At 35.7% G+C, this 15,195-nt stretch overlaps 1 protein-coding gene across 1 annotated transcript in view; it reads right to left on the bottom strand.

Annotated features, from left to right (window-relative positions):
- Positions 1-848: 848 nt before the first annotated feature.
- Positions 849-15,195, bottom strand: part of LOC124359679 — a 52,555-nt gene continuing 38,208 nt past the window's right edge. Inside the window, exon 8 of the mRNA XM_046812620.1 lies at positions 849-14,026. Within this exon, the coding sequence (XP_046668576.1) occupies positions 13,313-14,026 (714 nt within the window). The 3' untranslated portion in view covers positions 849-13,312. The remainder of the gene's footprint in view (positions 14,027-15,195) is intronic.

Here is a 15,195-nt window from a genome sequence, read left to right as displayed (position 1 = left end):
GAATCGTACCACATACTGCTTTTGCATGACTGAGGGCCCTCCAATCCTATGGTGTGAGATGACCCCTAAGGGATGCATGGTGTAGGGGTAGTGCGTTTTAAACGGAGTCCTTGGGAGTTGGGCGCCCTCCCAAACATAAATAGCCTTACCTGGTCGCGCGGGGCTCTGACTGGGTGGACCTTTTATTTCCTCGGTACTCGTGGGACCTTTTATGGACCCTGAAATCAAGAACCCAACAGATCTTGATCTGGGAAGGTTGCATCTAACAGTTTGGCTTTGTGTGTCTGCCTGTTCAACATGCTCAAGTACCATCGACGAAGATTCAGCAATTGGTGATGTTGATGTAGAGGTCAAGCAGACCAGCTGATCATGGGAATCAAGGTCCTTCAGATCAGTACAGTAAAGCTGCTTCAGCTGTGTTCTGTGGACGCTTTTTGGCAGAAGAATTTCACAGGAACTCTGGATTTGTACGGGTAAAATATCAGGGCCTTCCATGGCAGGGATCAAAATTTTTAGCGTCCATGTTAATAATGTCGGAGCTTTTATTATTGTAAACAACAAGGTGAACAGCATTCCTGTTCTGGAATTTTGTTCCAGGGATCTCTTCACAGTCAGGCTGATTGGGACTGGTGCTGGATGAACCCTATTGATCACATCATCATATCTCCCATATGATGATGTGGTTTTTTTCGCCCTCCAGAGAGATGGTTACCTGGGTAAATCATGTTGGGATGAGTGGTTTGGAGTTGGTGATTGACTGTGATGCTCAATCAATCAAAACTTATTGCCATAAAATAAAGATCATTGACAGAGTCTCATTACAGGTTTCATTATAAAATAGCCAAGTCAGTTATAAATCTTGTATTATCTATAGTTTATGTTACGCAAACATAAGCTACAATACTCAAATACATACAAATCACACAATGAGGCATGGGACAGCACCAACACAAGAGGCAAGTTGCTTCTGGAGTATATAATGTCCCGCAGTCTGGTGATTGCAAATGTGGGTAATGTTCCTATGTTTCGCATGTGGACGCTTAGGGAGGTGATAGCTGTGACCTTGATGACGGGGATATGGTTAATCGGATACACGGCTGGCATGCGTTTTCAGAGAGTCCTCCCTCTCTGATCATGCTCACATCTGCTTTAAAATCGGAGACCTGGAACTTGAAAACATTCACTACAGGAATCCAAGAAACACAGACTGGGAGTCATACAAGAAGAATCTAAGGGTAAAACTAGAATCTGACGGTAGTAACCAGAAATGGATTCACAATACAGTGCAGCTGGACAAATCTGCCATCTCTTAGGGTTCTGCAAGGCTTCCAAAGCTATTAGCAAAAAAATACCATCTCGCCGCTTGGTGGCCTCAAGGACGAACAACGTATATACGTTACTGACAGTCTATAAACATTAATTAAATTTGTATAAATGGCAATTACACCACAGAGCCCTTAATGGTAGCACATTCACCCGGCAGTTAAGAGATCCAAATTTAAATTTTTAACAAATTTAATGAATGGTTTACATAGTTTTAAAAATCATGATGGAAACACACTTACCGGACTGTATCTTTTATGACAAGGATCAACCACTCAGCTGCGGAGGGAGACCTGTGGGGCATGCCACTCATTCACAATGGATTTTGGTGTGTCGTGTAGTATTTATTCTCCTTCACCTGCTGTGCAGGCTGTTCCAAGGCCTATGTGACCCTCAGGTACATTCCCCTATCCTGGAGGGTATCCAGGGTAGTGTTTATACCAAAGCAGGGGAGTTCTAGTATGGATCAACCTAAGACCTTTAGGCCCATATGTCTGTCCTCCTTTCTTCTCAAAACCATGGAGAAGATGGTTGTTAGGTCTTTTTGGGATGGATCACTCTTGGAGCGCCCTCTACATCCAAATCAGTATGCTTACACTCCAGGAAGATCATGCGACTCAGCCTTTCATCAATTGGTATGCATGAATGATAAGGTTCACATCAATGCGGTCTTGAAATGTGGTATTGATGGTCAAATATGTGATGGGATAAGAACCTTGCTCACAGACAGGGTGGTTACCACCACTCTTATGGGAGCAAGCATCAGTGCTAAAACTACGAGGGACTGTCCCCAGCTTTAAAGAATGGGAGTCTAATTCTGTCCCAGTCAAAGTAGGCAGGGAAAGCTATACTCCCTCATGTTTGGACTTAAAAATAACCCTTAACATTGAGGGAGCTCCACCCACTCCTAAAGCCATCCTCTGCAGTCAACTAGACCTATCCACCAGCCCTTTTCACCTCAATTATATGTCAAGATTTGTGTTTAGTGATGTATTGACTCCTGGAAATCCATTGGCTTGCCTAGATTTAAGTGAAGTGACACATCAGTTTTTGTTGTACCAAGTATAGATTATACTAGTCAATTGTGCAAAGCGTGGGTGTGGTCAGTGCTCTTTGTTCTATTTTTCTGGGATTGAATTTGATTTTTAATAGAGAAGGAAGAACAGAGAGACAGCTTGTGCTAACTAAATTTGTATGGTATATTCCTTACAAAATTTTTAAAGAAATATGATCAAATACTTTTTAAATTTCATGATTTATTTTTGTAATGATTCAAAATTTAGACAATACTCGTACTTAGATTGCCATTTGATATGTTCTATTAGGATTTTGCAACATTAAAAATCTGTAACTAAGTTTAAACACTTATTTTATCAATGTAAAATGATGCTGTATGGTATCAAATACATATTCTATAATATTCTTCCAATTTATAAAAAGGGTTTCTAGACAGTAATTAAACGCGTTCATGACGAAGGCCAATTTCTTCTTCATATGGCCCTCTACATCCAAATCAGTATGCTTACACTCCAGGAAGATCATGCGACTCAGCCTTTCATCAACTGGTATGCAGAAATGAGAAGGTGCACATCAATGCGGTCTTGAAATGTGGCATTGATGGTCAAATATGTGATGGGATAAGGACCTTACTCACAGACAGGGTGAATTTTCCATAGTAATGGCTAAAAACCGAAATAATTTTTTACTTTAATTATCTGAATATAACAAGAAAAGTTATAACAAAAAGCTTTCACAATTTTGAACTAAAACAATTATTTCAATATGTTTTGTCAATATTTCTCCATGTACCCCAAGGAGTACCTTAAAAATTAAGCAATCATGCACCCAACACAGTACACGATAGTCTGAGGTAATTATTTAAGCCAAGGATAAAATTTAACAAACTAAGAAGACAGGGTAACAGTAAAAATGCATTAAGGAAATGCATAGCAATGTGCACTCCCTCAGGTGCATGACTCGCTTTACAAAAGCCAGATGTGTACACAATCTAGTACACAACAGCATTAGTGAAAATGTTGTTAATAAACAACTGCAAAATTTTCTGGTAGATTCTGCCATGAGAAAAGGTAGATTAGTTTTGTACAACTTTATACCTATATATCCTGAAGTAACTCGTAATTATTTACTGTATACCACGGTGCTAGCTTATTACTATCATCTAATATGATTACATGTCATATTTATTAAAAAGTATTAAAAATTTTTGCTTAATAAAAACCAAACCATCAAAATATACAAATTTATAATTGTAGTTAAAAGCTTTGTTTTTGTAATGAGAGGTCTACAATGAGATGATGACTCGGAAATATTCTTCTGTTTTCTCTACAGGATTAAAATCTCAATTCCTACATAATTACTACCCCTTACAAATAAATAATACCATCAATGAGTAATAAGCCAATTGCACATAATTATACATGTATATATACACATATATAATATATATATGTTCATGGCTCTTTAAGTATGTTAGTTAATATATTACTCTAGGCTTCTTTTTAAAAGCACTATGAATGTGACTTGTTTGTGAAAGATTTGAACTGATTTTGATTTATTTGTAGTTTGTAATTACATTATTATTATTATTTATTTATATTTTGTATATGTACCAAAATGGCTGGTTCAACTGCGTGAGATGTGATGCAGTACCTGCCTGCCTCCTCTAACTTGAGACAGCTATAGTTAACTCCCCAACTCGAGTGGACCCTATTGCTGGTCGCCCATCATTGCTGGGCTGGGTCATGACTGACATGGTTGGCGAAGATGTAAGTGTTGAAGTCTTGGGTATTGGGTTATCAGACCATTTCGCACAGCTAGTCTCCATGTCCATGAACCTCCTGAAGGAGCCTGTAGCGGTTCCGTGTGTCAGGCGCTGTCTGACATCCAGTAACTTGACTACTCTGAACTTCATATTAAGTCAAGAGTTTTGGGACACTATCAAAAGTTGCTGAGCCAGTAGATGAGCTGTTTAATTTTTTTATGAGTGTTATTAACTATGCTCTTGATTTTGCTTGTCCCAAAAATCAAATGCTCAAATGTCGAAGAAATCAGGATAAAGGATGAGTAACAACAGGTATTAAAGTTTTAAGTCAAACAATGAAAGTTTTACATGAAAATTTAAAATAGTGAAGTAAATAAAGCTCATTATAAAAGGTATAAGAACAATTAAGCAGGCTAAAACTAACTGTTTTACAAACATAGTACTGCATTCAACTAATAAAAGCAAGGATGCATTGAAGTTAATAAAGCAAAATTACAATAGTAGCAAAGCCAATAATAACATTTCTGTATGTATCAATGACAGAATAGGATCAGATAAACAGGAGTATATAATTTTTTGAATAATTATTTTCTATCAATAATGATAATTTCTTGGCGAGTTTAGAATACCCCTTCTTGTTGCATCCTGAGAGTCCTGCTAAGGTTCTAAATGCCATCAAAATGTTCAAAAATAAGCATTAAAGTGGAGCTGATGACATATCTAATAGATTATTGAAGGCTTGTGCATATTTAGTATTTAAAAACATCTGTCTGTTATAATATGTTCTTCTTTCCAGCAAGCTACTTTTCCATCTTTGCTAAAAAAAACTAGTTTGGTTATACCTGTATTCAAGGGAGAGGACAGTAAGTCTCTTAACTTTTACTGACCAATTACACAAATCTCAAGCCTAAGATTAGAAAAGCCTAGAAATAATATTCTAACAGGCAAACAGTTCGGTATTGTCAAGGGCCGCTCTACTGGTGAGGCATTGGCAACTTATATCCTATGTGGTCATGGGACTGGAGAAAAGACAGCGGACACTTAGTGTAATGATGGATCTGACTAAGGCATTCAACTGTGTCAGTCACAACAGACTGATTGAGGGTTTGCAACGAGTAGGTTTTGCACATGAGATACTGAGGTGGCTAGTCATACCTTAGGGATCAGAAGCAATTTGTCAAACTCAATAACCACTGCTCAGAACTGTTTGAGCTTAAATTTGGAGTCCCCCAAGAGTCAGTACTTGGACCAATTTTATTTAACCTTTACATAAATGCTTTTAGTGCTCACTATAAATCACGAAAAAACGGTTATGCATGCTGATGATATTGCCTTAATATTTACTAATTACAGTACAGAAGGACTTAAAATGAACAGCAACATAGGTTTTATCCCAGGCGTATCAATTTCTGAACAATCTCAATTTATCTTAATTAAAAAAACACACACAGCTAACAGAATTAAAAAAAAATAATCATCTTTAGCCTCTTTGTATTGAAATAGAAAAGCAAAGAAAAAATACAACACCAATTATCAGTGAAATATTTGGAACTTCAGGTGGATGATGACTTGACTTGGCGATCCAACATAAACTTTGTGTCTCCTTATTTGTCTTCATCATCCCACCTGATGTACCAGTTTGAAAAATATCGCCATATTTAGTTATTAAAACCAATATATTTTGGTTTGGTAGAGTAATGTTTGCGGTATGGACTTCTTTTTTTGGTTTCGGTACCTCAGTACTTGCTAAAAAGGGTTTTCGTTTTACAGAAATGAATTTAAAGAACACAGCATTATGACTTTTCCATATTTGTATATGTACGAGACAATTATCTATGCCAGATTTCGTTGTGCAAATGTAGTAAATGGAGCCCCTATACAACACACAAGCCCAAGTAGACCTGCAACAAACCCAACATCGCTCAGCTCTGACGGGTGGACTGCCTCAAAACTCATGGAATAAATTTTTTTGGTAACTTCCCAGTCATTTTTAAAATATAAAACAAAAACAGTTTTTAAAAAACAACTAAAAGAATACTTGTTAGGGGGTTGATTTTATTCGGTTGGGGAGTTTCTAGCCTAAGCTCTATTGGATTAATCATTGTATTAACTTTCATACAAATATTGTATTTTTAATAATGTACTACTACTGACGTCTTTCATACATGTAATACATGTCAACAACAGCAAAAACTCAAAATTATCCATCAGCAGTTTTTTTTTTTTTTTTTTTTTTTTAATACTGATTACTTGTATATTTCATGCCAACTGATAAGGAAGAACATCTTGCCATTTTAAAAGTATGATTGTTACTCTATCACACTTTTGTACAGAATAAATACCTAACCATTGATAAAACTTGAAATAAATGGATGCTGAAAGCATGAAATAATGGCTCCCTGGAAATTGCTGAATATTTAAACTAATTTGTCATCAGCAATGTAGAAAGAACACTCATCTAAAACAAGAGTCATCCTAAAAGTACCGAAACTTTCACAAAATAGACAACAAATCCTGCACTTCTAAATTTTCTTATGTTTCAGAGGAAATTGGAGACATAATAAAAGTTCTAAAGCTCAAGAAATCAACAGGAATTGATGACATCTCAGCTCAGTGTTTTAAAACACTGCAGTTATTTACTTACAGCCTCATTAACCAGTATCACTAATAAGTCCCTACAAATTGTGGACTTTCCATCATCATTAAAAATAGCCAAGGTCTATTTGAAATTCATCTATCTATGGTAACTGTGAGAGTAGTGGTCAGGAGACTGTAGACCACTGCCAACAGTATGACCTACTGGTAGATATACAACACAGAATCCTAAAGAGGAAATGAAAAGCTAATATAATAACTAGCTGGATATATAATTTACAATCTTGTAAAAGAAAAACTTGTGACTAACACGTTGCTTGATTTATCAAGGTGTTTGATTCTTTGGGACACAACTGTATAAATAAACTAAAACATTTAACATTTCAACATTAATGTATGCAGACAACACAACACTATTACCAGATGAAAATTATCTACGAGTCGTAGTTGTGAACAAGTCTAAAACAAACGGAAATAAGTACTTCAGCAGGTACCATACAAAGAATCTTGATTATACAAAAAATATACAAACGCTTGGAAGCATTGTCCTAGTGATAGCTACAGGAAAACTTTACAAAAACAGGTATTACTGATAATAATATTACTGTACACCGAGGTGTCCTGTTTGGTGATAGTAAACAATTGGTCCGCCACCACAACCTGCATGGCTACAGCACACAGCATAGATCCCAGTACACCTCTCCTACACACAACCTTTCACTATATGAAAAGAGGCATTTTGCATTGCCCAAAATTGTTAAACTATTTTCCAGCTAATATAATAAACCTCTGAGGGAAGATGCTGAAGAGAAAGCTAGACGACTGGCTAACCCAGAAACCTTTCTCCTCACTGAAAGAGTATCTGTATCATGAAGATGATTATAACTTTAGCTCATATAAATATTGTTATGTATATAAGAAGCCATCACAATTCTTGTTGTTTTGTGAAGAAAGAATACATTTTAGGTCATCCAAACCAAATCTTAATGAAAAAATATCATCATTCATAAATGAATCATTTATATAATTCTTTCAACCAAAGTTTTATTTGTATGCAGAATGAGCAAGTGATTTTTCTTCCAGTTAAATATGCCTCAAACAGCACTTTCTGTTTTCTTACAATACTAAGTACTTACATGTTTCATATCAACTACATTTGTCATGAAAAATTATCTCTCTCAACACCACTATATGGGGAGTAAATCTAGTTAACAGAAAATAAAAATAAATACTGTAAAAGCATTCATATAGAACACAGTTATTTTAGAGTGACTTTCTCACTCTAAAATTGGGGTATAGATAAATGTGACATATTTATCTCTAGTTTAGATATTTTTTTCTCTTTTACGTAAATGAAACCAATCAGTTCTGTTATCTCAATTAGTTTATTTAAATACAGAGAAGTGCTTTATTATTATATTTAAAACATTACTGTATAAAATACTAAAAATACCTGAACAAATTCCATGTGAACAATATTGTTAAATCTATTCAAATGATTCCAAACATAGCAAATATAAACTAATATTGTGAATATTGTTAAATTAAAGTAAGTATGAGTTCCCTCGTTGTTACTTAAAAATTCCTTACTTTTTGTTATTTATATTTACCTTATATATGCTATAAATTAAAATTAATGAAACAATGAAAATACACAAACTTATTCTATAATAGAAAATAAAAATACTTTATTCTGTAAATAATATTTCAAATGAAGAGGACAAGAAGCCAGACTCCAGTAGTCATGAAAACTTACTATTTCATAAACAGACATTAAAAATAACCTTCACTATGTTGTATGTACTTTTTCAAATGGTTTGGCAAAGGGATCTGTGCTAGTATGGTTCAACCCTTCATGGACGGATATATTTGCTAAAGCAGATGTTTTGCAGATATATCTATGTAAAATCATATTGTGGACAGTTTATAATAATTAAATATATAATAAAATGAATTATTATTTTACGTGAAATCTGTTTTGTGTGTTGCCACTACATTCTTTTATATCAGCAGCAAAATTAATTGATGCAATTCTACTATTATACACTAAGGTTTACATAGAAGAAGGTTTACATCAAATTGGATTGTCGAAATTAGTTAGGCTATTGCACTTTTAGGTAAGCGTAGTGACGAAGCTTGTTAAGTTAGCTATGATTGTTGAAAAGTGCGGCAAGTGTGGTGAGGCCATTGATGATGAAAAGTCTGGCTCAATAGCATGTGACATATGTTGTAGATGGTATCATGCTGAAAAGTCATGTAGTAAGCTTAAGAAAACACTATTTGTTAACATTAAAGCCAAAGACCAGTGGGCCTGTCCCATGTGTATCGAGTTTTACCATAGTTTTAATAGCAAAAATATTGACACACTTCTTAGGAAGTACGAGGAGCAGGTTAAGGAATTAACAGCTAAAAATGAAATTTTATGTACAAAAAAATCAGGAATTGGCTGAGGAGGCTGAAAAAAATGAGAAAGAACTGTCTAGCTTAAGAGGGTTGATCATGGACATGAGAACGGAAAAATCAAGGGAAGACCGTGGGGAGTGGCGGGTTGTGGGGGGGCGCGGGCGTGGGGGGGTGTGCCGAATGAATGTGGGAGGTGGGCCACTCGCTACCTCAAACTCATTTGAGGTTCTTGGAGAGAGGCACAATCTGGAGAGCCTAAATGACTTCCCCCCTCTTACTGGTAAGAGGAAGGGAGGTAAAAAAGGGAATGTGAGAGGGGAGAGTGGGTGGGGGGGACATGTGTCTGGGGGTGGGGTGGTTCGGTCTGGGTGAGTTTTGAGGGTTGTATCTGACAGTCATGGTAGGGGTTGTGGGCTCAGACTGGGGAGGTCGGAGGTGGGAAAAATTTGTTTTATTGAGGATCATACGAAGCCTGGTGATCCTGTCATGTCCATGGTTGACAGAGCGGGGGCGGTGACTGGCAAGGCCGAGGCCTCGGATTATCTTGTGATGGTCGGGGGGACAAATTTTGTCACTGAGGAGAGTGTTCAGAGGCTGGGCCCTAGGCTGGATGCATTGGCTGAGGGGATGCAGGGAAGGGTTGTGTGGGTAGAAACACCATACCGGTACGACTTACCTCAACACAACAACCTATTGAGAAAGCAAAATGAGGTACTTAAAGAGAAATGTACAAAGTACAAGTGGGCCTTTTTGGGCATCAACTCCTTGATGGATAGGTCATGCTATACAAGGCATGGCCTAGACTTGAATTGGAGGGGAAAAGATGTCCTCAGTGGTGTCATTGAAAGCTATATAGCATGTGTCGACCCACTGGTCCAGCAGTCTGCTTGTACAAAAAACCTGAAGGAGTGCTCAAAGCCAAACCAGACCTAAATGTCTCAGTTGACATTGACATTGCCATGAGAAAAAACAAAGGTGGGAGGAGGAATAAATTTGCCAAAATAAAAAATTCAACTTTTAAAATAATTCACTTGAATGTCAGGGGTCTATATAGCAAAATACCTCAGCTGGAAATTTTTCTAAATGAACAAAAACGGAACACGGACTTGATGATGACAAAATTCAAATTATAAAAATTCAAAATTACAAGCTTCTAAATAATTTTAGCAGACATGACATGAAAATGGGAGGTACAGCTGTTTTTAGAAACAATCAAACCAGTGCAAAAGTCATAAAAATTCTTTAAATTGGAAACAAAATATCAGAAAGAAAAAACTTTGAGTGTTGTGAAATTAAAGCGTCAATTGATGATAAAATTTTTATTATAGGTGCACTGTATAGAAGCCCGGATGGGGATATAGACTTTTTTAAAGCAAATGTCACAAGTTACTTGAGATACCTACATCTAGGTGGTGGGAAAACTGAGGTAATTATTGGAGGTGATTTTAATATTAATCTCTTGGAGCCAAACAATAACACAATCGATTTCAATAATATTATTAGAAGTTTTGACTTAGTCACCACAATTAATGAGGCCACGAGAGAAACTGAACACTCAGCTACATGCATTGATAATTTTATCACCAGCCTAGAAAACTGCAACTGTACAGTTATTGAACCTTTTATATCTGATCATCATGGAATTGTTTTAAAATTTGATATAAACCATAAAAAAGTCAGAAAATTAAAAAGACTATTAGAAAGCTAAATCAAAACAATTTAATGGAATTAAAGGCTAGACTCAAAGGTGAAAGTTGGACTGATTTTGACAGAGAGACAGATGTAAACCAAAAATATGAATCATTCATTGAGACATTTTTGTATCACTATAATATATCATGCCCAGTAAAAGAAGTCTATGAAAGAGAAACTCAACAAATTAAGTGGCAATGCAATGATGTTTTAAGATTGAAGAATGAGATGACAGCTTGCTACAGCCTATGGAGAAACGTTAAGTCTGAAGAAAATAAATTAAGATACAATGCTGCTCTTAAAAGATACAGGGACAATCTTAAAACTGAAAAAGCTAAGTGGTACAACAAAAGGATTGAGGAATCTGATAACAAACCAAAAGAGTCATGGAATATAGTAAATGGTATAAGAGGAAAAAGCAAAACAAATTCTGAAAACATGTGCATCATAAATAAAAATAAACAAATATACAATCCAATTCAAATATGTGAGCACTTTAATAAATTTTTTATCAACATTGCAAATGAAATTAAAGGTGATCTACAAGTCAATCATGATGTACATGTTCATGCCCAAGTAGAAAACAACCTCACACTTGACAGTTTTAAAACAATTGATGAAAAAACTATAAAGCAACTCTTTGTCAACTTCAGTCCTAAGACTTCCTCTGGAGATGATGGCCTCTGTATGAAGGCACTCAAATTCTATCAGGAAGAAATTACTCGACCACTGGTGGATCTTGTAAACACATCAATTAGTAGCTGCACCTTCCCAAACGCCTGCAAGATTGCCAAGGTCAAGCCTCTTTTTAAGAAGGGGGATGTTATGGATGTGTGTAATTATCGTCAAATATCGCTCCTACCAGTGGTCTCAAAATTCATTGAAAAAACCATCTGTAACCAGCTGATTGACTACCTTGAGAAAAATAAGCTTCTGGTGGAGAGACAGTATGGTTTCCGAAAATCAAAATCAACCAAATTGGCTCTTATTGACTTTGTGAATTGTGTCATTGGGGCAATGGAGGCTGGTGAGACTGTAATGGCTTGTTTTGCAGATCTCTCGAAGGCCTTTGATTGTGTCAATGCTGAAATTCTTATTGGCAAACTTTCGGCCCTGGGCGTTCAAAATTATGGATTGGCTTGCCTCATACCTGTCAAACAGGTATCAGGTAGTTGAAATTATGCACAAAACAAAATCCAAAATCAAAATCTTTCAGTCTAAGCCAGAATTGATCCTAAATGGAGTTCCACAGGGGTCAATTATAGGTCTCCTTCTTTTTTTGATCTACATAAATGACATCACAAATCAAATTCCAAAAGAAAACCTTTACATGTTTGCAGATGATACCACTCTTGTGACCAAAAGTAGGGATTGTGAAATTCTTGAATTAGAATTATTTCACAAAACAAATGTACTAGCCCAATTTTTTTCAAAAAACAGTCTTAAAATGAACCCCGATAAAACAAAATGTATTTGCATCCAAACCAAACAAATGAAAATTTCAAAAAACTTTTGGACTCCATCCTTGTTCATTGGTGACACTGAAGTGGATATCTCAGAGTCATCTGAGCTGCTAGGAGTGGTGTTGGACGATGTTATGGACTGGGGCAGGCAGTTGGGAAAAGTCGCTGGAAAATTATCCAAGGGCACCTTTGTTCTTAGGTGTCTCTCTGGACTCAATAACTTAGACCTAGTCAAAAGCGTATACCACTGCCTGCTTGAGTCACACATATCCTATTCAATCATCCTCTGGGGTGGCAAAACAACAAATATCAAACAGATTTTTACCTTGCAAAAAAGAGCAGTCAGAGCTATGCTGGGTTTACCGCCTCTGACTCACTGTAGAAATCTTTTTATTGATTTAAATATCCTAACAGTACCATGTTTGTATGTCTATGAGTGTGCAGTGTATATTAAAACACAAAACCTTGAATACCAAAATGATGTTCACTCGTATAACACTAGGCATAGAAACAATTTTGCTGTATACCATAGGCTTACTATTTTTGAAAAAAACCCTTATTATTCTGGAAACAAAATTTTTCAAGTTCTGCCTTCTAGTGTAAAAGATTTAAATTCTATAAAAAAATTCAAGCGTGAGCTAAAGAACTTTTTAGTCTTAAATTGTTTCTACAGCGTAGAAGAATTTTTTGAATTTTGTGAGGGCATTTTACCTTACCCACCCTGACCCTTTCCTGGGGCAGTTTGACCTGCAGAAGCCCAGTTTGGGCCAACTCCTGCGGAATTGGAAGTACGAAGTATCAAAATGTGTAAGAAAAACATGTGTTTCTATGAAAAAAAATGTCCAGAACCTAAAAAGTTTGGCGTATTCTTCTGATTTTCAGCTGTCTGTGAAGGGTGTGATTCAAAATGATGACAAACTAGCAAGACTCATCCAGATGGAGCACAGGGAAATAAAGGTCAAATTAGTATTAATGTGACAGTAATCTTTTGGAATGTTTGATTTAGGCCAGTCTTGCTGGAACAAGGCCTTTTGTCTTATTAATTTGTTAATTTTTAATTATTACTAGATGATGAGTTTCTCCAGACTCCATAACTATTACCAGATGATGAGTTTCTCCACCCTTCAGAATTATTACCAGATGATGAGTTTCTCCAGCCTTCAGAATTATTACCAGATGTTGAGTTTCTCCAGCCTTCAGAATTATTACCAGATGATGAGTTTCTCCAGGCTCCATAATTATTACTGGATGTTGAATTCCACCGACCTTCAGAGTTATTACCAGATGTTGAATTCCTCCAATTTTCAGAATAGTTCTTTGATGTTGGGTTATTCCAACTTTTATAGTTATAGCTGGATGATGCATTTCTCCAACTCTGAGAATTAATACTTGACAAAGAACTCCTCCAATTGACTGAATTACTACTTTGTGACATTGTTTTGTATTTAAAAGAATCACCTCTTAAAGATGGGTTGAATCTAGAAGCATAAAACCCGTGTCTTTTTTTATCATAAGCAAGGATTTTTTGTGATTCTTTATGTAGTGTAATAATACTATCCAGTGGTTCATTCATCCATGTTGGGTCAATTTTCTCATAAATACTTATGTAAAAATCATTTACAATACTTTTGTTTGTCAATATTCTTTGCTTGTCTTCCTCTCTAGTTGAGTCAATTATTTCCTGCTGTAAGTAAAGCAGACAGTCCTTCATCAGATATTGAAATAAATTTATGCCATGATGTGTTCTCAAAAATAGGCTGTTAAATTCCTGAAATATAAACAAAATACATTAATATTATATTTAAATTATAAACTGTTTTATTTTATTACTAACACACAATATTTATATACAAAACCCCGATTATAAACTAAACTTAATGCTAATGATATACTTTTTCAATATTTACGCAGATATGATATATATTATAAACATTTGTTATAAAATTAAAGACATTTTTTATTGTTCCAACCTTTTATTGATTAATTCACAAAAACAAGAGTTTTGCTTTATGAAGTGGATTCATGAAGCAGCGGTTGTGTGCAGAGACAGGCGACTCAAAATCTTTTTTCAAATTCCTGGTTATCCTGGTCAAAATCTTTTTCCGATTCTTTACTCCATTTTTTAAACCAAAGATAAACAAATAAAATAATGCATTTAATCCTTATGTTGAATGCAACGGTGGTTGTTTTTGGTCACCTGCTGTACTTACGTACAGGAAATGCCACGATGATGTGGTGGCCTAGCGAAGTTTGTCGTGAGCAGCATAAGCCATAAATTCTGTGTTTTCCTGGTTATAAAGTCCTGTGAAAATTCTGTGGCTCTGAATATATCACACTGCTGACAAATATATGAAGAATGCATCAGAACGTTATCTGCTATGGAAGTTACAGAAAAGGCTTGGATATGACCTGATATCAAAGCATAACATCACTCTATTTGTTTTAACCTATGTAAGCAATGACAATCTGAACCAATGGATCGTTATGTGGGTAGAACTAACCTACATCAATTCCACTATACTGGTGGAATTAACCGCAACCTAGGATTAACCGGCATGGCTTCGTGAATACATCACCGATCTTAGTAATCACGTCCACTAACTCTGTAAAACAATTTAGTTATGTTATGAGTTTTTATTCATAGTTTCATGGTTTATGTCATATAAAATGCAATTTTTAGGATTAATCAACTCCTGGTTCCAGAAGCCGTCAAATTTGTTCTTGACTTCATAAGTTATTACAGACAGAAACATTGTTTTTGAGGTTTTCTCGGTTCTACAAGACATTCTCGGTACGTTAAATTCCCAGTTTTCCAGGTCGGTGGCCACCCGGACAGATCTTTATGGCAAATTTGATTTGGTACAAACATCTAAAGTTTAAATATGCCAATTCTTATTTAATTGGACTTTATAATTACTACTGTAACTACAAATAATT

Source organism: Homalodisca vitripennis, chromosome 4 (assembly GCF_021130785.1).
Source record: "Homalodisca vitripennis isolate AUS2020 chromosome 4, UT_GWSS_2.1, whole genome shotgun sequence".
Taxonomy (NCBI): domain Eukaryota; kingdom Metazoa; phylum Arthropoda; class Insecta; order Hemiptera; family Cicadellidae; genus Homalodisca; species Homalodisca vitripennis.
The sequence above is the reverse complement of the archived record's forward strand: the minus strand, read 5'-3'. Positions and strand labels throughout refer to the sequence as shown.